This window comes from Mchenga conophoros, linkage group LG7, assembly GCF_057382185.1.
Source record: "Mchenga conophoros isolate Kocher_MC1m ecotype Shallow Benthic linkage group LG7, M_conophoros_male_GT1.1, whole genome shotgun sequence".
Classification (NCBI taxonomy): domain Eukaryota; kingdom Metazoa; phylum Chordata; class Actinopteri; order Cichliformes; family Cichlidae; genus Mchenga; species Mchenga conophoros.
Window position 1 is genome coordinate 6,082,862 of NC_140532.1, and position 25,723 is coordinate 6,108,584.

The 25,723-nt window shown below is 42.2% G+C and overlaps 2 protein-coding genes across 7 annotated transcripts in view; one reads left to right on the top strand and one right to left on the bottom strand.

Moving 5' to 3' along the window:
* abtb2b (ankyrin repeat and BTB (POZ) domain containing 2b) overlaps positions 1 to 13,277 on the top strand; it is a 39,570-nt gene extending 26,293 nt beyond the window's left edge. The window contains exons 3-17 of the mRNA XM_085281733.1: positions 1,864 to 2,074; positions 6,959 to 7,111; positions 7,480 to 7,645; positions 7,876 to 7,965; positions 8,160 to 8,261; positions 8,370 to 8,466; positions 9,136 to 9,271; positions 9,763 to 10,040; positions 10,123 to 10,301; positions 10,404 to 10,509; positions 10,886 to 10,988; positions 11,066 to 11,153; positions 11,251 to 11,319; positions 11,817 to 11,930; positions 12,106 to 13,277. Of these exons, the coding sequence (XP_085137859.1) occupies positions 1,864 to 2,074; positions 6,959 to 7,111; positions 7,480 to 7,645; positions 7,876 to 7,965; positions 8,160 to 8,261; positions 8,370 to 8,466; positions 9,136 to 9,271; positions 9,763 to 10,040; positions 10,123 to 10,301; positions 10,404 to 10,509; positions 10,886 to 10,988; positions 11,066 to 11,153; positions 11,251 to 11,319; positions 11,817 to 11,930; positions 12,106 to 12,339 (2,126 nt within the window). The 3' untranslated portion in view covers positions 12,340 to 13,277. The remainder of the gene's footprint in view (positions 1 to 1,863; positions 2,075 to 6,958; positions 7,112 to 7,479; positions 7,646 to 7,875; positions 7,966 to 8,159; positions 8,262 to 8,369; positions 8,467 to 9,135; positions 9,272 to 9,762; positions 10,041 to 10,122; positions 10,302 to 10,403; positions 10,510 to 10,885; positions 10,989 to 11,065; positions 11,154 to 11,250; positions 11,320 to 11,816; positions 11,931 to 12,105) is intronic.
* A 24-nt stretch (positions 13,278 to 13,301) lies between these two features.
* brsk2a (BR serine/threonine kinase 2a) overlaps positions 13,302 to 25,723 on the bottom strand; it is a 173,533-nt gene continuing 161,111 nt past the window's right edge. For 2 of the 6 annotated variants that reach the window (XM_085281735.1, XM_085281734.1), the window contains 6 exons: positions 23,879 to 24,656; positions 23,679 to 23,727; positions 22,651 to 22,774; positions 21,337 to 21,517; positions 19,354 to 19,443; positions 13,529 to 16,275 (listed from right to left, as the gene is read on the bottom strand). In XM_085281735.1, the coding sequence (XP_085137861.1) occupies positions 16,103 to 16,275; positions 19,354 to 19,443; positions 21,337 to 21,517; positions 22,651 to 22,774; positions 23,679 to 23,727; positions 23,879 to 24,656 (1,395 nt within the window). In that variant the 3' untranslated portion in view covers positions 13,529 to 16,102. Of the gene's footprint in view, positions 13,346 to 13,528; positions 16,276 to 19,353; positions 19,444 to 21,336; positions 21,518 to 22,650; positions 22,775 to 23,678; positions 23,728 to 23,878; positions 24,657 to 25,723 lie in introns of those variants that run through there. The other 4 variants (XM_085281738.1, XM_085281739.1, XM_085281736.1 and 1 more) reach the window with 3 other exon arrangements.

The following is a 25,723-nucleotide window of genomic DNA, read 5'->3' on the forward strand; positions in this document are numbered from 1 at the left end:
GGTAAACACAGAGTCATGCAGGCACACAGCTTTACTGTACTCTACAGTACGTGTGGTCTGTTGAAACTGCAGGCTGCGAGGGAGTTGGCAGCAATGAGGGGTAGGAATAACAAGTAAGATAAAAACAGGAATAGAGTTAGTTTGAGAGATGGAAGTTTGTAAGGCAGAGGATTCAATTTAAGGAGCGAGTGGGTTTAGAGGTGTGGAGAGTCAGGAGGAAATGATGGAGAGGTAGAGAGGTGAAGATGGAGAGTTTTGGGGCATGCACAGAGGAAACGTGGATATTAGAGTTGGACGGAGCAGGGATACATTTCCTTCTCTAAATGAGCTAACACTTTGCTGTTTGTTCCTAAAGCACAAGGCCACGGTTCATACACCGCTGAAGTTAGTGAGGCATTAAGAAAGTATACACATGCACTCAGACAAAGACACTCTCTTTCTCTCAGTAGTCTCTTTGTGCAACATCTCTCTGGTGGGGTGAATTTGTGCTGTTCTGGGCAGGGCTGATATCCAGACCAATTCACACCTAGAAACACACACAGGCTTGTGTCCGCTAATTCACATACACGCCGCAAAAACACGGTGGGTTTGGCACTCTGATCCTAGCCCAAGACACCAGGCAGACACAGGAGCATCTGTACCAAGCTGCCCGGCTTTACTTGATCACTCAACTGGACTTGGCCAGACACACAAACACACACCATACACAAACATGGTGGATAACTGATAGTAGGCTACAGCACATTTCAACTATATGGCCAAAATTGTAGGGGAAGCAGCATAATAAACACACTGGCTATGGGAAAATGCAGCTTTCACAAAGACTCCAATATATCTGTAATCTAAGAGTGAAGTTATTCATAGGCATCTAACCCCCGGAGCTCAGTTTTGCTTCAAGGCACAATATATTCTGGAAAGGAGAGGCTCTCCATCATGGCCAATGATTCCTACGAGACCTCCTGGAGCAACTGCTGGTGGTGGTTATCACAAAGGGGGCCCTTCAGCTTTAAGTGGGGTCTGTTTTGGGAGGGTTACCCAGCCTAATCCCCTAGAAGTACCCCAAACCTCTTAATGCTGACACACAAACACACTCGCACTGTTGAATTCTTCACCCTTAGCTGATGTGCTGTCTTTTTACCCGGGGGTAATTATGCTAAATGAGTGTTACAAGATCCCAAGTTCATCCTGGGCTCCCTCGTTCACACCGCCTCTCCCTGCCCCTCCTCCATTTCCCTGTCCCTGTGACGACTGTCCACTTTACACTTTCTTTAATGCCTAAGATCTCTTTTCCTGTCGGTCTGGCTCTCTCTCTCTCTTTTTTTTTTTTTAAGAATTTTTGCATATCACACTGAACATATTTTAAGCAAAATGTACTTTTATTCAGTTGCGCATAGTTCACTGCTAGAGTATAAACTGATGAATCATCTGATGAGCACCATTATACAAACAGCTTTCATTTAAGTGTTCGCTGTCAAATCGCTATATTCTACTTTCTGAAAAGACTTAATGTTAGCATTGCTATTATCACGTGACTGACGCATAACTTTCACGGTAGAGGGTTTTTAACTACTCTGCTACTACATGAACAGTTCAGTAGAGCCTTGATCATGGGTGAATGGCTATTTAGACTGGTCGTCTGGCTTTGCTAATGACAAATACCACTAGAGACATGGTTGGAGGGGGGAATCCAGTTTGACTGAGAGCCCATGGGGCTTTTAATGTAAACAGTTTTGAATATGCCACTCATTTATGTCCATAAACTGATTTTTCATACTGCACTACAGAATCAGGAAAATCATTTTTAACCTTCAGTTTTTTAAATTACATATGACTTGTTAACTATTAATGTTTCTGTGGTTCCAGGTGACTTGGTGTCCCGTGCAATGCACCACATGCAGCGCCTAAGCTCAGTACGTTCAGGGCTGAGCCCTGCCCGCCACGCCCGTCCTCAACAGCCTGTGTCCTGGTCGCCTGACGCCCTCCACACCCTTTACTACTTCCTGCGTTGCCCACAAATGGAGTCCATGGAGAATCCCAATCTGGATCCCCCACGCATGGCACTTAGCAAAGAGAGGTGGGAATAATGCATGACTGGACACAAGCAGTTTAGATGCTCCCTCTCTGGGTGCAAAATAGGCGGTGAAATTACAGATCTAATCTTAATCATTGACCCTGTTCCATTTTGTTTTCGACCCCCCCCTTTCACAGAAAATAAGTGGTACTCCTGATTTGCCCTTTTATCCATTTGATGCTTATCTCCCTAAATACATTTGTAATTTCAAATGATTCGGTTTGATTCATGAAGCTGACCAAAATACAGTCAATGCCAGAAGTGTAGCCACTGCAAATAAACAAACCCAAATTGAAACCTTCAAAAATGAACAAATGGGTTCTCAATGAAGTGAAAAGCTTTTTGCAGGCAACACTTCACTTTCATCCTTTTCCTAATCCCATTAGCCTTTGTTCATTTAAGTGTTAACTTTCTGTTGTTGAATTACAAGCAAGAAAAGGCTTCTAGGTGTCAGCAGTAGTGCGATAGAAGGGTGACTTGCACCTTTAGAGTGTAAATTAGGCTGAAGACTGGTGTTTAAAAGAATTTTAAGAGGTGGAAATAGTCTGTAATTTTGTTAGGGTCTGCTCAATCTTCCTTAGTTGCATTGAGAAAGTCTGGCAGTTTTTGTGTTCCCTTTATTTCCTGTTGTTTCTTGGAATGAAAATGTTTGCTCAGTCTGGACACAGTGCAGCACATTCCACTTGTTTTTTATTTAAAAGTTGTGGCTTTATCTACAAACCTTCCATACCAACCCCTTCGCTTTCTACAGAAGTAACTGTTGAGTAACACTCAACCGAGTCATGTCTCTATTCTCCAAAAATGTGATAAAACGTTCGAAAACATTGCATTACATCACTGTTGTTCACAGTGGTTTGCAGTTCTGATACTGTGATATTCAGCACTTCAGATAAATGTGATGGATTATGTGCCTTCGGTTAAGGTAACATGACAAAAGTAGTTGTGCCTGCCAACACACATGAGGTCTGCTCTCAGAAAGAAATCTTCAATTATGTTTTTGTGCCAGAAATGTAAAAACTGGCAGCAATAGGTGTTCGCGGCTTAATTACATTTTTTATACTGATTTATACAGGCATGTCTAAAGGTAACATAAGCATATATAAACGTGCTGGCGCTCCCACTAAGGTGTGAGTGTTCAGTTTGCAGCAGTAAATCAGTTAATGTTGTTGACGAGATTTTGCCCTTTAATGCTGATAATGAAAATCACATGTTAGGATTATGATGAAGGCATAGCATCTGTCAGGTGATCATAGTTACATGAATGTTTTCACAGTGAAATCACCAAAAATATCCACCTTGTCTTCCCTTCATTACACGTTTGTATGGAAATAAACCCAGCTGCCTCCTGTGCATTTAATAAAAAGCAGACAAAGTGCATGTGAGACAAAGTCCCCGTTAGCTTCAAAGTGAACACAACAGCAAATATACACCTTTTTCTTTCACCTGGCTGTTGTTATAAATCCTCAGATGTTTTTAATGCTGGATGTATATCAGCCTAGTTTATGTGTCCAGGATAAAACAGTTTGGCATCCCATCATACTTTATGCTTTTTTTCTTTCTTGACAGCTGCTGCACACAGGTTTGCCTATGTTCATATTCCTATCTCTTTGTGACTGCGTGTCTGTGAATGTTAGAGAACACACTCAGGTGGTGTGAAAACCTGGTAGTGATTACAATACGAGTGCCTGGTAATGATACAGGCTTCTCTCCTTCAGTGGGCCTCTCCCTCTATCTGGCTCAGCCTCTATTAAGAGCTGTGTAAAACCTTTGGTGGAAACCCAAAACCACCAGATCTGTGTGGGCCACATCGTCAGACATTAGAGGGAGCCTGGTGAGAGCCTTATTGCCGAATCCTTGAGAGTACAAGAGAAACCCTCTTTGTTTTGATCCTCTTAAAGCTGGTGCTTAGTTGTGAGTAATAATCTTGTTTTGGAGTAAGAGGGCGCTTAAAGCGTGGGAGGGCAGATATTATTGTCTTATTTTCACACTCCACTATTTAAACATACAGAAAAAAGTTGATCAAAAACAATTAACTTTTTTTTTGTTTTTTACTATTATTGCAACTTCACTAAAAAGCAGCACTTCCAACATTCTTCTAAACAGACCCCCTACTCCTCTGCTTCCTCAAGGAAAAGAGATTATTTTAATAATGGAGCTTACTTCTAACTGCATTTACATCAGCTATGGTTATGTCTCCATTCATATCTGAGCCTTTACGATTGCAATCTGAAACAAGATCAGTGGTTAACCTTGACCCTTTGGCAAATTGTGATGAGGTCCGCTTTAAAAGCTGATTTAAGTTCCTTTCGGGTTATAGGTTTTATAAGACACATGGGGCCAGTGTAGCGTGTGTGATTTTTGCCTCCTAGGTAGAAAAGCCTTTGCTTTTCATTTTGGACAGGTCAGCGTTCGAACACACCTGACCATGATTTGAGCTCACTGTCTTTATGACCTACCAGATGGTGGTAAGCAACGCACCATGAATCAAAGCTAACGTTTACATGCTCACGTGTTGGAGAGTTTGTGTATGTTGGTGTTTCTATATCCTGCTGTTCTCTGTATGAAGCCTTAGTATGAGAGGTCAGTAAGCTAGCCAGAGGCACTATCTGGTTTCGGTCTTAACAGGCTCTGTGGCTTTTGATGTTGCAGAGACTCTGATGAAGCTAAAATTTGCGTTTCAGGCTGAGGGACATAACCCGGACACGTACGAGGGTCAAAAGGAAGGCATATGTTAAAAAAAAAAAAAGGAGATTGGTCCTATAGGAGAGATAGGATGGGACATTATAAGTGTGCATCTGTCAGCAGTACATGTCTGGCTAATTGGTATAAGAATGCAGCTAAATATCTTGTCAAACACTATTGTCCATTATTAATAGAAAAACTCTACCTTTATTGTTGGCTGATTGACAAAAGGAAGGACAGAGGGGGAAAATCTGGATAACTGTAGCAAAGTTGGCTCTAGTTAGTGTCTGATTGCAGGCGTGCAGTCAAGTAGTAGGGTGGATACCTATGACATTCAGGAAGCCACACACAAATGAACAGACACACTCACACAGCCCAATTTGTGTTGAGTGGAGGCCATTAAGGGAGAAATAAACATTGATTCCCAAGCCCATTGAGCCCATCCTCAGAAACGTGACATTCTTATCACTCTGCACCCTCTGAACTACCCACAGACTACCGCCCAACCCCCGTCTTCATTTCGACATACCCCACCTGCTATCTCCCAAACACTTAAAACCTTCATTATATGCACCTACCAGTCACACTTAATCATCCCTCCTCCCCTTGATCCCCTTGTCTGCTTGTTAACTGTCACGCCTGGGTGACAGCAGAAGCTCCTCCCTCCTCCCTCCTCCCTAAGTTGGGATGCAGCTGTTTGTTCAATTTATGTTATATCAGATTCATGTTTTAAAAGCTCCACATCAATTGTGAGGAGGAGAGCCATTTTGCAATATGCATTATTAACAAACCCGTGATGAACGAGTGCTCTTGTGCAGAAGGTTCTTTGCTATAGGAAGCCTCCTACTGCTTTTTAAAGTAAGCACAGTAAGGAGAGTAAATGGCACAGCAGTGCTACTGACAGTAACTATAATCCCAAAATACATTGCTGTGTTCTTGTATACTGCCCATGCTTTTGCTACCATGGATATTCATTATGTAAGTCTTTCATTTTCCAAGAACAAAGGAATGGCCACTGATAAAAATCAATGTCTCAGCATGAGAAAGGCAGTCTAATAACACAGAGACGTTGTTCAAACAATCATTAACGGCTCTTAAATGAGGCTTCATATGATCAAAAGCAAACAGCAGTCACATTCCTGCTAATTTGTCATTGTTCACAAACACATTCTATTCACATATGGTGGGAGAGAGGCGCAGACGAGAAGGGACTGATAACAGATAACAAGCTAGACTATAAAAGGACAAATGCAAAGACGGCAATCAAACAATGACTTTCAAAGTGCCACGTTCACAAACATGACAGCAGACCAAATGTTGTGTCCTCGTGGTTTTTTTTCCCCCCACATATACTTCTTCAGGAATAACAACACTGTTACTTCAGCTTTAGGTCACAATTTTTAATTTCAGGTGATTCTTTCTGTTTTTGTTGAAGATCTTGGTTAAACATAAGTAGCCGCTATCTTGTATTTTTACATGACCGCAAAGATTAAATGGTAAATGGCCTGTATTTGTATAGCGCTTTACTAGTCCCTAAGGACCCCAATGGGTTTTACGCAACCAGTCATCTGCCCGATTAACACACTGGTGATGGTAAGCTACATTGTAGCCACAGCCACCCTGGGGCGCACTGACAGAGGCGAGGCTGCCGGACACTGGCGCCACCGGGCCCTCTGACCACCACCAGTGGGCAACGGGTGAAGTGTCTTGCCCAAGGACACAACGACCAAGACTGTCCAAGCCGGGGCTCGACCCGGCAACCTTCCGATTACAAGGCAAACTCCCAACTCTGGCGATCTAGTCATATAGAAACATCTGTTTCTTGAGCCTTAGAGGGATGACATCAGCGAGAATGCCAGCTGAGATTAGGAAAGATGACTCGTGCTGTGAAATGAATGTGGGTTGGTGATGTTGTAAGTCATCTGGCTGAAGACAGTCTATGAGTTAATTCCCAAAGTGACTGAATTATGAGTGTTTAAGTTTACACTCCCCACTAAAGTCATCTAGTCTTTCACAGAGCCTCATCTTTTACTGGCTCCGTTCAATAAAGATTTGAATTTACTGGTTTACAAGGTCACTTTCTGTGTACATACAGGGAAATACTAATGTCTGTTACCTAGCAGTGAGTGGTACTCATTATCATAACCAGTAATAATTGGACCAAAGCAAACAGAAGGTGAATGATTTCTCTTTTTTTGCTCATAGGCCTTTTCTGTTGCTGCCACCTTTAATGGAGTGGATGAGGGTGGCCATAGTTCATGCCGAGCATTGCAGGAGTTTATTAGTGGACAGCGATGATGTCAGACAGACGGCGAGGCTTCTCCTTCCGGGATTGGACTGTGAGCCGAGACAACTGAAGTAAGTGAGAACACTCATTCACCTCACCCGCTCTGCTGGGATGAAAGTGCTTAAAATAAAAATACAAACCTTACTAATAATTTCAGGAAAAGAAAAACTAAGACTGATGTTTTCTTTGAGCTGGACGTCTGTCGTTTAATCATTGTATTTAACAAATGATTGTATGCGGTAAATTAATCTTTGTTAACTATTGTGTGGCTCATTAACTTTACTTCTTTCTATAGAAAGCATCATTAACATATGTAAGCCACAAGGTGCATAAAACAAGCATCTTAGAAAAGCGACCGAGTAGATCCTAATAAATTAGCCATCAGCTCTCAGAAATTAATTGGTAACTGGTTATTTATTCAGTTTTAATTTTGTTTCAGGCCTGAGTGTTGCTTCAGCTCCTTCAAGCGTCTCGACTCCAAAGCTGCCTCTGATAAGTTCCACCTTGATTTGGGTTTTCGGATGCTCAACTGCGGTCGCACAGATCTTATTGGCCAAGCAATCGATCTACTGGGACCAGATGGGGTGAACAGTATGGATGACCAGGTATTTAAATTTTACTTAATTTATGTTGTGGAGATATAAATGTAAGCCGTTAGCTCGAGCAAACCACCTCTCATTTGGGGACACAAAGCAGGCCCCTTATACAATACGATAAATCTCAAGGAAATTGCTGTAAGTCCATGAAATATCCTTAGAAGTGATGGAAACATAGCTTTGTGTTATAACTTGTTCAAAGCTTCATGCATTTGCTTCTACTCTTGTTTTCATTACAGGGTATGACCCCTCTGATGTACGCCTGCGCAGCTGGAGACGAAGCCCTCGTCCAGATGCTGATTGATGCTGGGGCCAACCTTGACGTGGCGGTAAATATGCTTAAGTATTTCCAATGTTGTCAAATCTGTCTTAATTTAAGCACATTTTGTATCCCTTTACATCTATAAACAGGAAAGGTTTCCATTATTAAAGCATGTAAGAGGCTCTTATGAATGTAATGTTTTCTCTGTGTGCGTGTGTTTGTGATCTTGGTGTGTAATACTGATTTAATCTGTGTTGCCAGGTACCACCCTGCTCCCCCAAGCACCCATCTGTGCATCCTGATAGTCGACACTGGGCAGCCCTCACCTTTGCAGTGTTGCATGGACACATTTCTGTGGTGCAGGTCCGAAACACATACATAAACAAGCTACATGTTGCTTGTTTATGTCACAATGACCCTTACAAGATGTCAAATATTGTTTAATATAACAGAGGTAATGTGCCTTTGCAGCTTCTTTTGGATGCAGGAGCCAATGTGGAGGGGGCTGCAGTCCGCAATGGACAGGAGAGTACAGCAGACACTCCACTGCAGCTGGCTTCAGCAGCAGGTGGGCAAACACACAAGGAACAGCTGATGTTAGAGTGGTGTCCATCTCACAGTGGGTCTGTGTTATGGCCACTAAATTACCACTTACTGTATAATTATAGAGGCGAAAAGTCAGGTGGAAGGTTTGACAAAGGAAAAGATTTTGTTGTACAGCTTGTCTATCACCTTTGTTAAAAGCGGTAATAATAACTTTGTTAGTTACAAATAACCAATAGAGTGTTAGGTCCAAGGACCACCTAGAGTAACACTTGGATTAACTTGTGACTCAGCAGGAGGAATGAGGAAATGAGAGAGTAAATGAAGGGGCAGTGACAGCAGCAGTGTGCCGCTTGTGGTTGTTTAGTAGTCTGTGGCCTGCATTCCTCTGTGGGATCATCTGAAAGCAACATGTAGCTTGAGTAAAGAAAACACACGCTCTTCATAGCAGCAGTGACAGTGTGTAAATAGTGCCTGCAATGAATGTGTTGGCTGTTTAAATATGCCAAATGAAATGTGATAAATTTTCATTTATGTTTGTGGTGTATAAATGTTTAAAATGGGCCTAAACCAGTAACAAACAAAAATGTTGACATTTTGGGAATAAAGATGAATAAAAAATAAGCACAAGGATAATAAATTATCTGCAAGTTTATGAACAAAGTGGAAATATTTATCTATTTGTGCTTCTCAGGCAACTATGAGATGGTGAGTTTGCTACTGGCACGAGGCGCTGACCCCTTATCAAAGAACCATGGTGGAAACGCCCTTACATCATCCCTCTATGAGGACATGAACTGCTTCAGTCATGCTGCTGCACATGGACACAGGTATGTATCCCCCAGTCTGAAAACTAGTACTGGAAGACCAGCTGTAAACATTTGCACACGTAGCACAGAAATAATGCATCTGTCAGCTTTATATTACACATGACTAGAGTTAGAGTTTGTGCTGTGAGGATAGATTCAAACGTTTTATCGTGTGATTTAGGAAGAGCTTGAAGGTTTTGTAGTGTGAAAGGAAAGTTTAAGGTGTCATTCTATTCAGAGTCAATTTGTTTCTGAAGACCAGCTGGTGGTGTAAACTTCTCCACCTGTTCACTCTGTCTGTGTGAACACGATGTAGACTCAACACTTTACATTGCTCAGTGAGGGTGATAGATTACGTAATGAGAGAGGAGACTCCAGGGTTGCAGAATTGGAAGTACGTGTTGCCATTTTGGCAGATATTAATGATCCTCCACCTTCTAACTTTCTTTTCTTGTTTCCTTCCTTGCATGCCCTCTTTCTGCCCTCGTTCTACTCCCTATTTATCTTGTCAGGAACGTGCTGAGAAAGCTACTGACTCAGCCGCAGCAAGTCAAAGACGATGTCCTGTCTCTGGAGGAGATCCTGGCTGAGGGGGTTGAAGATGAGACGGCTGGGATCTGCCCTTTCGTCCATCTTTCCCCTCTTCCTAACTCTTCCAATGGTCCCCTGCCGATGCCAGAAGTGGGCATACCAAGGCTCTGCAAAGCCAGGATGAAGGCTCTCCAAGAGGCCAGCTACTACAGCGCCGAGCATGGCTACCTGGACGTCACCATGGAGCTGCATGCTATGGGTACTTTTCAAATGGCAAGAAGAGGATGTGCCTACTTTTCCAGTTTATAGAACCAAATAATAAATCCTTTCTATTTAACCAGGCGTGCCATGGAAACTACACGTGTGGCTGGAATCTCTTCGCTGCGCCCAGCAGCAGTCCAGGACAGGGGTCACCCTCTCCCTCCTCAAAGACTTTAACACAATCAAAGAGGAGGACTACTGTGAGGAACTGGTCACCACAGGCCTGCCCCTTATGTTCAATATTTTGCGCACCACAAAGGTACAGTCAAACACGATCATGAGTATGATTTTCACACTTTTTCAGTGTTAAACAGATTTAATTATACATTTCTCTTCTTCTCGTTCTATTACTTTCCTTCAGAGTGACGCCATTACACAGCAGTTGGCAGCTATTTTTAGTCACTGTTTTGGCCCAGCACCCCTCCCAGCCATCCCTGAGATGAAGGCAACTCTTTCAGCACAGTTGGGTAAGGAAACTATGATCCTTTAGAGTATATGGATATACATGCTCAGAGTTCCAAGAGGATAGCCTTTTACTGGCACCGATTTCAGTATTGGCTAGTGATAATTAGTCATTTTGACATCTAAAACACCAGTAAATCCTTAAATACAGTTTTCTTAAGCCTAAAGTCACTGTCAACAGATTCCTTATACAGTGATACAAACCCTAAAACAACACAAATGTAACACTTGGGCTGTAAATTAGATTTTTTTTCATGAATATTAGTTAGTAAAAGTGTCTGATATTTTTTTGGTAATCTTATCAGCAGTAATGTGTACAGAATGACTCTGCTGTTACTAGAACGTTATGGGTTTTATGCATGTGCTGATGTTTTTCTACAGACCCACACTTTCTGAATAACCAAGAGATGTCAGATGTGACATTTGTGGTTGAGGGAAAACCATTCTACGCACACAGAGTGCTTCTGGTTACTGCCTCTGACCGGTGAGTGCAGAAAGGTACAAGAGTGCATTTTAAGGCTTTTGATAAGACCTTACTTAAAGGGTTTTATTTTGCTCTAGATTCAAGTCTTTGCTGGCATCATATGGATCAGATGGAAGCTCCGATAAGGAGATTGAGATCAGCGATGTCAAGTACAACATATTTCAGGTAAGAAACACATTCCCTATTTAGATGTGTTGCATATGACAAAACAGACATTATTTAGATCAAATTGCTCATAAAGAAACCTCTAACCTCTGTACAGATGATGATGTCATACCTGTATTGTGGAGGAACTGAGTCACTGAAAAAGAAGGTGTCTGACTTACTAGAGGTAAGAATTGTTAATCGCATTAATCTGTCTCAGGGTTGGTATCTTAGAAATCCCAGCTTTAGTTCTACATCTTCACATGAATTACTCATTCTTGCTGACAGTGGAGATTGTTCTTTTTTTTATTTGAGTTTAGCTACAAGCTTGACATAGACAAGTTTGTGTTCATAGCAACAATTGAGCTCAATCGTCCCGTCTGGCCAATCCTTTCTAAGCATGAAGCTGTTACTTTGATTTTGAAATATAGTACCCTTATCACAAGTACACAAGCTGGGCTTTCAAATATGTCCTGTGTTTTTGTGCATTTATCAATTTAAAAATCGTTTTCTCTTCATTTTTTCATTAGTTTTTATCAACAATTCGTAGCTTCTTGAACTGAAAACAAAGGAAAATTCCAAATACATGTTACACAAAGTTAAATATTGCTTGTATGCAAACAGAATGAAAGGATGCATGACATTATTTTTCCTCCATTAAAGTGGTCATGTTTTCTCCTGCAGCTGTTGTCAGCTGCTAGTTTGTTCCAGTTGGGGGCGCTACAGAGACATTGTGAACTCATCTGCTCTCAACATATCAGCCTAGATAATGCAGTCAGCATCTACAAAACTGCTAAGGTAACAATTACTGGTAGACTTGGATTGCACTACTGTGAGTGCAGTACATATGTATACATCAGTGCTATTTCAGGCATGAAAATATGACGTTGATATAAAAGTTGTTTTGATCATTTAGGTTTACATAAATTAGGTTTATAAAATTTGGTCATTTCACTGTCCTTTCTTCTGTCAGGTTAATGGTTCGGTGGAGCTGAGCTCGTTGTGTGAAGGTTACTTCTTGCAGCAGATGCCTGCCCTGCTGGAAAGAGAGAGTTTTAGGAGCTTGCTGTTGGGACCCCCGGGGGCCCGACAAGGAAACAACTCCACTTCTACGCTGACGCACAGCCGGGGTGACTCACTTGTGGAGGAGCTGGAGACCACCCTGGCTCAACGACTTCGCTCTCTCTACGTCACTTCCCGTGTCTGAAGACAACATGGCAGATGCTGTTGAGAGAGGACAGAAATAAGTGGATAAATGTGGCAATTAAGAAGTCTCACCTTTTCACTGATACAGAATCAGATCTGAAGTGTTTCAAATACAGAAGTTTTCTTGGTAAAATCTGATTTGTGTGTGTTAAGGAGCAATATTTTGACACGGGCACAGATTGGTGAGATGCCTGGCAGTGATTTACTCTGTGGGCAACTCGGCATTTCATACTTTGTGCCAAGCACTCCATGAAAATGTTTTGTGACGTACAGCGTTCCGAAGAAGAAAATATGATGCCTTTTCTCCAGGGCTCACGAGGCTTTACTGGACAAGCAACAAGTTGAAAGTCTGAATAATAAGACAATGCTGCCCTCTAATGGACAAAGCTTGCAACATAAATAATTGCCCTGGAGGATTGGGATCAGTGGCAGCCTCAGTTTTGACTGAAGCAATGTAAAGTGATTACAGACTGAAGCCTTTATTGAAGAATTGAGTGAGGTGGCCTTTTGATGCTGGACTTTAAACTTTCTGTTCTATAGTATTGCATAGTGGGAGCAAGGCTGCAGCAATGTAAGCTTTGGATTAACAAATCTACTTTTTTAATGTAAAAGCTTTTGTCTGTTTGTTTTTGTTTTTTTTAAGTACGATGAGAGTAATGAAAATTTCAGAAGAGTGGGATGGACATTTTCTATTTAATGAGAAAAAGATGTGAGAGTATTTAACGGGGTGTCCCCTTTTTTATTTTAATCAAAGCAGATTATTAGTATGGAAAAAATGCTTCTGCTGTTTTACCAGGTACGCTCTAACAGTTTATTAAGCTTGTGTATGCTGAGGTTTAATGCTTCGACACAGGTACAGCTGCGGAGGCTAACATGGGATTTGGACGACAAGAGTCTGTTTTTGTGCTGGATACATTATTAAACCTGGTAAACAAATCATTTAATGTGTGAATTGTTTTGGACTCACCTGGAATCGGGGAAAACGGCAGATTTACAAATGAGGAAGCCTACAAAATGGAAATAATTACATATGAAATACAATCTTACCACAAATCCATGGCATGTGACATGAGGGGGGGAAAAAAAAAATCTACTGCATCGATCTTAACTTTGTTTATGAAACCTTTTTCCTCTCTGGTCTACACTTACCCTTGCTTGCACAGGTAGAAATAAGGATAACAAACACACCATAACTGAATGAGTTTATTTGTTTCAGCACTGAAGATGCTCACAGTTATGTTTTATGGGGATTACAGTCAGTTTTGCTCCTGCTCTGTCAAAAGACCCATGTAGGCCTCTGAATCATTAGATATCCTTAGTGCTGCTAGCTTCCCATTGTAGAAAACAGAAAGGAGGGCGCATATCAGGGTATTGCTTTGTGTTTGTAGTACTGGTATCCCCTCCCTGTGCCTCTACTACTAACGGGTAGAGAGCCCAGACCTCAGAGCCTTCCAGAGAGAGGTACAGAGTTGAGGAAGCATCCTTCAAAAACTTTGTGCACAAGATAAGGAGGAGGAGGACGAAGGGAAAGATCAGCAGGGCCAAGGGAACAATTTAAAAGAAAAAAAGAGCCAGAAATAAAAGCAGAAAAGGTGGGAAAGTAAGGGACAGACAGAAGGGGAATTTAAATTTTAAAAGGTAGTTTTGTGGAAAGAGAAGTGATGAAGGCTGAGAGAAGGAGTGAGTTTGGCATGGAACATTAACACTAAAGCCATGCAAAGAAAAGCTCATGTTTTGACATGCACACAGCAATACAAGCTAAAAGCACAGAGCAGGAATCCCCAGCATTGTTGAGAAAACAATCAACCCCCACGGTTTGTCTGTCTATTTACAAAGAGAAGAAGCAGATCAGGATCTGTGGTGTTCTTCTCCTCCAGCCTGGCCTACACGCACAATAATATGAAACTGACAAATATCAATAGAAGAGCATATTCCCTCTCCAAAAAGAGGCTAAGTCTACATTCTTAAATTACTGGTAAATCATTTTTTTCCAAGAGTTCCCACAAGTTCTCTTTCCCTCTGCAGAGAGAGCATGGAAAAGAGAATTTATGACTTGTCAAAGTTCACATAATTCAGTTAAAGTCAGACCAAAGCAAAGGAAATAAAAGTTTTTTTTTTCTTTAAATGTCCCATTTACGAACACACAAGAGGGTAATAAATAACATTCAACTGACCTAACAGCTTTGTTCATATAAATAGCCAAGATATAATAAATTAGGAAATCAAACAGTGAGATGAACAAACATGAATAAATAAGGACAACAATACAAAAATATCCACAGTTGCATTTATCACGTCATTTTTTCGTTTGTTTCTCTACTCCTACTGCTGGTAAGTGAGACTAGAGAGAGGTATAAATGAAAAGCAAAGAAGAAATGCTGCAGATAATAGGAAACAGGAATGTTTGGATCATTATTGGGTCAATCAAACAAAGACGTACATGATCATGTAACAAAAATACACAGAATTTAAAATGACAGTAAGTGGCAGGCTCAGGTTTACCAACCTGTTCCTATGGTATCTAAACAGTGTCACAACTAGACATTTCTTTTTTTTTTTCTTTTTTTACATAAGAAATGATATCAGTCTGTACAACAGAATAGATCATTCATTTTAAATACCCGAATATCCACCCACTTCCCTCCCCCCACCCTATACTATCATTTAATATCTCCCGCTGCCCTGTTCTTCTCGCACCCAACTCCTCTCTGAAAACACAATTCCAGTCTGTTTTGCAGCAATAGTATTAAGTCTAATAAAGTCAGTTAGTATTTCAAACCCAGTTCTTCACAAAGAAAGTACATTATAATAAAAAGCAAACAAATACAATCCAGCAAGCATCCGTGTCGGCTGTTTGGGCTTTCCACAAAACTCCTCTCCCTTCTCTCCTCCTCGTGTTTCTGCATGGTGTCTTCTTTTTTTTAAAATGTTGTTCATCATTGTTGATACATCCCAGAGTTTTTGTGCATACTGGATCTGTGCGTGTATGTTTTGTGTATGTGGCGTCTGTAGTGTTTTTGAATAATGCTCGTTTTCCAATTAGCAAATGCTCCTTGAGGTCAGAGAACGGTGATAGCTGGTGAGGGGAGCGAGTGGTCTTGTTTTTATTGGGATGTGTGTGCTTGTGTGTTTCTAAGAACAAGAACACTACAGGATTTTTTTTTTGTCTACTTCTACTGATGGCTGCCAGGGGTGGAGTCGGGGTGCAGAGGAAGATGAAGGTAGAAGTCTGCATGAAGGGTCTGTTTCCATGGTAACCCCTCCCCCAGCACACCGCTATAAGAAGAGTCCTCCGTCAACAATTGTCCGTCTCTCTTGGCACGCTGGAGGGGTGTGGAGGGGTGGTCGAGGGAGGGCGAATGGAGCAGGGAGCAGGAGGATGGACTTTAATAGGTTTTCTGGATAATTCCTGGTATCAGAAACAAGTCAGGTCATCACACAGGTTAGCAGCAGCATGGGAGCAAACAACTGAGGCCCACAGGTGATTAGATGGTTAGGGTACAGGAGTGGTAATGATGGTGGACACTGAGGGGTAATGGAAAGGGGAGTGGAATGGCAAGGGTGTGTGTCTGTTGTGTTGGTGCAACATGTTGTTTGCAAAATATCACTTTGATTCTTTTAATATATTTCTATCTATATAAAGTCATTTTATAGAAAAGATGTCCATAAATGATTTATATATATATCTAGCTATGTACAGATAGCATATTCTCTCTGTGTCTCTGGCTTAAAGTGATACTGGGATGGCTACAAAGCGCCACGGTCTAAGATTCCTCTGGTGTCCCCACAGATGCCACCGACAAGTGGGCTCTGTCTCGGCCTGCAGCAGGGAATTTGGTGTCATTATTTTCTGGGTCATGCCTCCGGACGTGCATGGGTGAGGGGCAGTGCTTGGAGGGCGTGCCAGGGGGGTAGGGCACCTGTCCATTCTTCTCGTCTGAAAAAAGTTGTTTAATTACGTCAAAGAAGTTACTCAATGGGCTGCCTAGGTACACAGATGGGAAGAAAAGAGGACAAAAAAGGGGGGAAAGAGAGAAGACAGAAGAAACAAACTAATGAACAATGGGGTTCACAGGATAGAGAGATGGCTACATGTAAGGCAGAGCGAGCGAGCAGAGGTGAGGAGGTGGTAGACCCACGTACACTGTGCAAGGATGAGAACTGCCGAAGCAGCCGTGTTTAGACCACATAATGCATTAGCCTCGGCAAATCATGCATACGTTTCAGCGCAATCCACGGAAAAAAACACAAGTGCCCATTAAGTCGATATAGTGACCAGTGCGTCTGAACGAGTTTGGCTGGCCAGAAGCAGGACAGACAAGATGATAGAAGCGAAAAATGAGAAAGCGTGGAAATTCAAGAAAACGCTTCCTGTCAAAGAAGCATTACTGCTCCCCCTGAAACATAAAAAGTCTTGGAAACCTGTCCTCCAGCATCAAACGTCTGACACATCCTCAATGTAGGTGTGTCAGACGTTTGGTTTGACATACTAATCATGAGTCGTGTTTTTGCCAGCTAGAAGCTGGCAAGCTTTTTATTTTTCCTTCAACCTCAAGGAAACAGCATCACTTTTAGACTACTGTAATTCCCTCTACAGGGACCACATCCAAAAAAACATCTCTGATTGTTTAAACTTAGCTGTCAGATTTCTAACAGATTCAGAGAAGTTACTTCCATCCATGCTACACCACACTAGCCACCTGTTATACACAGAATTGGCCTTAAACTTAAATTTCATTCATTTTATTTTTAAATACTTATACAACCTCAGTCCCATCTCCATTACAGACATACACACACCTTGTGAACCTGCCCACTCCTCATGACAGAGCCTTCCGAATTACATAGAGTTCTGTATCCATTTCCTCCTTACCAGAGGAAATTAGATTTGGAAGTGTCTACTTTTAAATCACTCCTCAAATTTTACTTCATTGTAAACTATTTATGCTGTATTCTCTAATACACAATTTTACTGTGTTTTGATATCATAACCATAGCACTGAAGGGCAACATAGACTTCTCATTAGTGAGGCTGTCTACCTTGTGGTAATTGTTCATAGTGACATACATAACACAGTAAGAAAAGAAAATTTGTCATATACGGATTAATGAGCAATTGCATGCAAGTGCACATGTGAGAAGGCCAGTAGTAGTTTCTACTGATCCATTATCCTGCAGGAATGTGGCTGTAGCTAACTTCTTCCCCATGTTTATACTTCTAATTCCACATTAGTCAATTAACTCTTTCACAATCCGGATTGGGAATCCGTGTTTTGCAAAGACTAAAACAGACCACATAATATTGCCTTTTCTCAAAAGCATCTTTATCTGAATGAATATACCTACATTTTACTTCCTGCATTCCTCCATACTTTAACTCTTCATAAGTACAGGTCTCAGAAATGCTGTCATCACTAGTGATTAGGGGCATTAATAACCAGGTTTTGACAAAGCCCTTTGACACAATGTTATGCAAATCAATTTCTATTCTTAATTACAGTCACTGACTTTTATTTTTAAATCCCTTTTGTTCAGGTACTACTAGAGGTGTGTAAGTGGGTCAAAGTAAATAGAGAGGAGGAGAATAAGATTGTTTTCATGCTGATTGCTTCTCAGCGTGATGCCGTAAAGACATTAATTCATTCAACTAGCCTTTGTCAAAAATAACTTACTTTGACTTTTAATACCAACTGTATCATCTCGGACAACACAAACTAAAAGTAGTGTACTTTTCAGTATCTATCCATCTATTGCTTTAAGCGGTTCTCATATTATACTCCAACAATGTCATCTCTCCTACAGAGACGGCCCACTACGTCAAAACCCCCACCACCATTAAAACCTAATCTAATGTAACTTATTGTAATTTTACCCTTCCCACACCTCAGCCTGGTAATGAGCTGCACGATATAAAAAGATCAAAAATAATTGGTAAACTTACTGAGGCACAGCAATGATAACAGACTGTTAAATATCATAACAGCTGTCATGACTGCTGTTCATTTCTGAGTGCCAATGAGAGTAATTTTGCGTAAAAGACACAGGGCAAAGACACAGCTCACACTTAAAAAACTGTAGTGGGACATGCTACCAAGACCTGGCATGGAACTGGAAATGAGTTTAAGAGGACAGAGAAAGACGCAGACACGGTTCACAACTGGTAACGTTTCCTCCTGATGTTGTTTACTTGTCTGGCCAGCAGATGGAGCTCTTGGATGGCAAGTGAGATGCACACAGCTCACAATGATTCAAAAGAGTCAACATGTTAAGAGCAGAAAGGGGTGAGTCGGAGCCCTATGACTCTTCATCATCCAGACTTCACTTTTATGAAACAGTATCGAGCCACAATGGCACAAAAAACGTGCTTACATCTGCTGAAACTGTCACCTCTGAAACTACTGAAAAGATGAGAGAAGAAAGAGAGACTAATATCATCAAGTTCACATGTGAATGGCTGGGTGATGATGATTGTTGACCTCAGAGGTGTTTGTACCTTGCTTTTAGCGGTGGACTGGTGAACATACAGAGAGTGAAAGCGCACGGGATGCCTAGAGAGCGCACTTATCAGGTGTGGTGTCGCTATTTGGCGCAGTGCAATGTGGGAGTGCGTTAAGGGGCAGAGGTGTTGCCATGGTGACAGGCTCCAGTGATCAGTCTTGAAAGTAGGAGTAACAGAATGCGAATCGGCTTACCCTACCTCTACTCTAATCTTCACTGCCAGTGGGCAGAGAGACAACATTTGACCCGCAGTCGGTGCTTGAGAGCAGCTCCCACCCTTTCATAGCAGTGAGGCACGGGCATGCAAAGGAAGCCGATTGGAGAAGCAGAGAGTGGCTTGAGGATTTCAAGCATACTGAGAAGACGGGTTGGATTTAGCTTAGCTATAGCGGCGAGTGTAGCTCATCAAGGGGCGGGATGGGCAGATGAGGCGGTAGGGGAATGGGTGGAGAGGTTTTGGTAAAGGTTTGGAATTTCTTTTTTTTAAATATTTTTTTGAAAAGGAATTCTTACTCACCGGAAAGCTGTTGGACCCCAGGCTGATCGTGTGTGCTCAACAACTGGCTCTGAATCGTCTCCACTACTCGTTTAAAGCGTCGGCTGGGTCCTTCACAGAGACATAGATAAACACATGAATGCTGACATAGTAGACCTTTCATGGAAAACACTTACAGTTGTCTTGGTAGGTAAAGCAAAAGTAGCATAAATGATGTCTCTATTCCATTAAGCGTGTGAGCAAACCATGATAGTAAACCAGAATGCACGAAAGCGGCACTTCTACGAGTTCAATGCTGCCATCAATAGATCTATTCTCTTCTGTGACAAGTCATGGGTGCTTTTCACTATGCTAACTTTTGCTTCCTTGCCTCCAACTCTCCTACAGTGACTTGAAAATCATCGCCCCTTACATGCACCACAATGAGACAAGAAACAAGGAAGTTTCTGGAAAGGATTAATATTCATTTTGGTGTGATATATAGACAAACACATCAAATGCAACTGATGATAAGAATGTGCCCATACTTGCATGTGTCTTGTGCATACCTACTGAGAAGACCTACAACACGTGATGGAGGGAGGGGGCATGTTATTATACTGAAAAACCCCTAAAAAGTCTGTTCAGGGATACAGAGTATCAGCAGCATGAAGGCACACAGCAGAACTTGTACAAATATATTGCAATAACCAAATAGATTTAAAGGTACTGGTTTTTGAAGGCAAAGCAAACAGGGATATGGACGTGGTGCAAAATGTGAGGTGGAAAACTGCAGAAAGCCTGAGATTATAAATGGGGGCCAGAGATGAGTGCTGCTGAGAGCTCCTGCTGTCTACCTGTTGTGTACAGTATACGGTCAGTGACATGAAGAACTGGCTTCTATTACAGCCCATTCAGCTCAGCTGTGCCCCCATTTATGTGAAACAGAAAGAGGAGAGTAAAAGAGAGCATGCAGGTGTTTGTGCAGAACTAAGCATTAACACACGTTTCAGTGTGGGATTGTGCATAGTTTGACTTCAGTTTGCTAAATCTTATCAAGAATTCAGGATTTTAAAAAAAATTATGTTTTTCATTAAGTTTAACACACCAACATGCTTTCGGGGAAAAAAAAGACTTCAGGCTTGTTTGTTTGTTGAATATACATGACTCCATTAGTTTAAAGTGTGACATTCAAAGTGTTTCACTTGTCATTTGTGAGCTTGAATTTAAGGCTAATGAGATGGAGAGCCAGCTGCTCAAATGCCATAATAATACATGCATGTCTGTCCTCTGTGATCGGTTGAGATCCTTGGTTTGAACTTGACCCTTTCTTTCTTGGATTCCAGCTTTAAGTACAGAAGGAAGACTTGGTGTATTAAATTTTTAGAGAACTAATTCCTCCCTTGTATGCAACACAGTGTCTTTCAATACTGTTACAACACCTTCTCCATTGATTTTCAGTTCCACTGTTACACCGTTTGCATCTACTCGAATCTCAAACAGTGAAGACACATGTAGGTCAAACTTCAAGTGCCCACAGATGATGTAAACTGAGACAAGTGTTAGTTCACACAAGCCACAAAGTTAAACCTAGTCTGCAATTCTGACAGGTCAGCTCGTATCAGTTCCAGCCCACCATCGGCTGATTGTTCACATGACAGTCATTCATGTATTTTGCTTGCAAATCTCAAACAAGGCTGATTATTTAAGTTGCTTTAGCCTGCCTACAGTTGATACACATCTGCAACCCCACTCTACAAGATCTTCTCATTTTAATCCGGTACCCGACTTAATCAGCGTCATATCTGTTGTCACGGATGCTTTTCCACGTATCCTCACAGAAGTGTGGATACCAGAGCCGTACCACCAAATATACCGCTGGTGAACATTCTGCTTTTGATTCTAAAGGCCATGACTGTAATTTCCTGAACAGGGACAGCCTTTCTTAAAAAAAAAAAAAAAAAAAAAAGGGTAGAAGCAGGTGAAAATGTTGAGATGTTTTTATGATTGCTGAAGTATCCTAACCTGAGAGCAGGGTGAAGGTTACAGAGTAGATGCCATTCTCCTTAGTGGCAGCTGTGCTCTCTGTGTAGGTGATATCCACCTGAAATTTCACCGGCTTCTGGAAGACTGTGGGGCCGGCTGTTGACTTGTACTCTGCTCGAAAAGAGGTCTGAGAGATGACACTGTGGCTCAGGCTGGGAATCTGTGGGGGCAAAAAAGGAATCGTGAAAAGAAAATGTCAGAAAGAGGAAAAAAAAACAGGAATAAAAATAGGTAGCACAAAGACACGAGTAATGGGATTATGCATAGGAATCACTGATGTTAAATTTTTCTCCCACACCTTGCAAATGACAAGGTGAATAAACCCTCATTAAAATACCCTCCACATAGTACGAGCCACATTTGAAACTCTAAGGAGATTAATGCCTCGGGGAGTAGCCATGCATGCCAGAGAGACTTAAGCTAATGTAATCTTGAGTCATCCAACAACATTGCACTCTCCCGCCTAAAATGAATTTGTATGCCCAATGAACAGGTGAGCCCTGAAATTGTCACGTTTTGCCATAGTGCTAGAGAGGGTTTGACATTCCATTAATGCTAGAGTGCTGAGAGGTATAATTCCACTGATTCAGGTGCCAATCTCCTGTCTGGAATACCAGCTAGCATAACCCAAAGGAAAATGCTTCCTCCAGGGATGAGGAAACAGATTTGACATTGACCCGCACCGGCAGAGTTTGTACACTTAGACTTTGTTAAATCTAACTGGGGTGAGGATAGGTTCTGTTCAGTTATGTACTCTGAATATCAACGACCACTGCTTACTGTTTCTTGGTACTGATTCTGCTGCGCTTACTGAAAAAGCTAATGCTGCCTTACATTTCTGCATGTATTTGTAGAACCACGCAATAATAAAGCACAACACACACACAGACACACACACACACACGCAATCTACGCTTTTTCTCACCCTGCACATCTAAATATACAAACACACATGCTCAGAGCACTGTATTGAGGGCAGGACATCTATATGCTAATGACCAAAGCTCAGTGTTGATTTTCTATTGACCTCAAGTGGGTCCACAGTCAAAGAGAAAATCGAAGCGGTGAATACAAGCAGTTTACTGGATTGCTACATAAATCAGCACCATGTTAGCAAACACTCAGAGCATGCCTGCCTCGTAGCAGAGCCAACATCCTGCATTAGAGAGCAAATACCCAGGTGATACGGCTGCATTCATGCACAAACAGATACAGTGGCAGCAGATGGGAAAAGGGTCAGGGGTTCAGCAGAAGGGACAAAGGAAGAAATTAGCAAAAACGTGGTGTATCTACCGAGAGAAAGGCTTGAACGATGTCTGCCTTGATTGAGCTGAGAGGTTTGTCTTTGATGACAATGAAGATCTGTTCCTCTTTTTCCAGGTTGATGAAGTTACCAAACCAGGATTTTTTGGCAAGTCTGTGAGGAAAGAAAAGACATTTAGCAGAATATAAGCCCAATTTTGTACACATACATCTTTATACAGCTGACCATTTTTGCAACCTTGTTTTAGTTCCCTATCATTCTATTGATTCTGAGAAACAACCACCTCCCCACAGTTCTGTGGGGATTCAAAGGAGCAAACAGAGGATGTTCCAGTGCATTGTGTATGAATGGATTTGAGGGGGGTGGGGTGAGATAACTGAGTCTCTCTGTGAACAGAAGGAGCAGAGGTAGATGAATTTACTATTGGCCTCAGCCCAGGTGCACTTCCAACCACTAGTAAGCCATATGGACTCCTGTTTTCTGGCATTAATATTAGATATAAGATTTATAATATTTAGCATTACATTTAAATCAATATAAATACCTAGTAAAATATGGAAACAAATGTAGATTAGCCGAAAGAGATGCACTGTTCTGCAGTAGGAGACTGACTACAGCTCACGTGACTGTATACTTCGGGCTGAGCTAAAACAGGGTCTCTCTCTGATCAATTTTCCAACTTCTTTCAGTTGGGAAATTCCTATCTAGCCAGGTGGAAATGACCAACCCAGACAGCAACCAGCCAACCAAACAGGCATATCTAGGCCAACCTTGAGTTATCAGGCCCATGGGAACTCAAAAGCATCACGCAGGCTCGTCCTGCCTCCCTCATAACCCACTCACTACCTCCTGCTACTGTCCTCTTTCCAACTCAGACCAGACCGGAGGTCATTACAAGTCGACTCAGCAGGCAAAAATCAAACATTCATAGATGTTACACTTTCCAAAACATCATCCTATCGAGAGGGAGCCTGTTTGAGCCAGTGGCTAAGGGGCTGAGAGGTTATGCATAGTTATGATAGCAGTGGTGCTTTCAAAATGGACAGCGTCTGCTTACTCTGGGGAAGACTCTGGTGTGAGGCTGGACATCTCCTCTTGTGTGGGAACTGTGGAAGCAGAGTTAGATGTCAGACGATTGAGAAAGACTAAAAATTGTCAAAAAGCATATTACGGTACAATGTACAGTAAAACTTTTGGGGAAAAACCAAGATTGTAGCATTAGTCAGCAATTTTTCATGTAAATTGGCTGAAATCTACCTTGGAGTTTCCTGCGATGGAAACGTGGTGAGCCCAGGAAGCTGTTCTTGATGGAGTTGAGGCGCGTCCTCCAAGGCATGCCTCCAATAGAGGGGCTTGGGGGCGGTGTTGGAGTAGGTGTCCCAGCTGGGCTGTCCTTGGGAGTGTGCACTGGGGTGCCCTTTGGGGTGGGGAGGGGGCTGCCTCGAGGGGAAGGGTGAGGGGTAACCTGTATGAGGGGGATAGATTTGGGTGGGTGGTCAGTAAATGGAGAAGGGGCTGGTGCTACAGGGTGAAAATGGTGCAGCCTGATTGGTGACAGGGGCAACACAGGGCTAAAGGGCACAGAGAGTTGGGGGTTGGCAGCATAATGAGCTCGTCGTACTTGGGGGCTGTTTAAGATGGTAGCACTGGCGATGGAGGATGAGGAAAACGGGGAGGATGGGGAAGATGGAGAAGTAGGGGTAGGAGGCACAGAGGCAGAGGGTGGCTGTGATGGAAGCTGGCAGGGAGTGGAGGATTCTGATTTGGCTGCAGGTTCTGGATCAAGGGTGGTTTCAGGAAGTGGGTTTGATCGTGTGGCTTGGAGGGGCTTTGGGACAGTTTTGGACTTGGCAGGGAGCGTCTGTGTCTTGTTGAGTGCTTCTGGCAGGGGCTCACTGTTTGGAGCGAGCGAATTGGGGGTGGAGATACGCTGGCCTGCGCGATTTGGAACGGGCTCAGGGGATGGACAGGGACTGGTGTTAGGGGACGGGGACAAGTCTGGGGACTGAGGTGGTACACCAAACTTTCTGACAGGCTAGATTAAAAGAATAACACAGCCAAGAGGAAGAAGAGGTGTAAAACAAAAAGACAACAAAATAAACAAACAGAAAACACACACAAGAATGCATGCAAGTACACAAACACACAAAGCAAAGGAAAGGGAAGGGCAAACCACCACACAGGTAAAGGAAGAAGTAGCCAAAGGATTTGGAGGCAGGTAACAAGTGCACACACATAGGAAAGATGGAGGAATTGCAACAACAAAAAAGAGAGAAAGAAAACATGGTAAAGACCATTCAGTGACTCATGTCAAAGCAAAGCAAAACAAAAATGAAAGGGGAATAACAATACCAGCAAACAATGTGCTCACTTTAAAAAAATCCAAACAAAACACAAAAAGACAGACTTTATTTGCATAAAACATACAAGGCATTCCCAGCAGAGACAAGCAAGCAAACACAAACACACGAGAGAGACAAAAGGCCAATTGGGCTGTCTCAAAAACAAGTGGAAGGTGGCAACTCTGCAGTCAAATTTCCTGATTATTTATTGATGTACTGATTTTGCATGGTTCATTTGCACTCACACTGGTTCAATATTTGCCTTCAACACATTCCTGTCTTCCAGAAGCTAAGTCTGACAAAATAACCCCACACAGAGCTTCTTGCTGAGAACACAATCCAGGCTTTGGGTGGGTTTGAGAAATCAATTTCCCTTTCAGATAAGCCTGCAAGAACCTGTGTGGTGAGGAGCTCGTCTTAGGATCCTGGCTAATCTGGAGCCTTCTCAGGTTAGTCAGCTGGAAAAGTTTACTACAAGCTCCCCAGCTTTGAGCAAAGGAAAGTGGGATTTTCTGAAGCATTCCCTGAGCTGGATTTCCAAAGAGCTCAGGCCATAGAAAACAGAGAGAAGGATAATAAGTGCAGAGGATGGAGAGAGAAGAGGCTTTGTGGGGTGGAGAAAGTTTTCTGTGCTGTCATGCCTCCTGTGTGCATTCAGCAGTGGGTTTTTACTTAGCATTAACAGAAACATCTAAGCTATATGGACACACAGGAAGCCCTGATATGATACAGGATATGAAAAGGTAATCAAAATGGACCT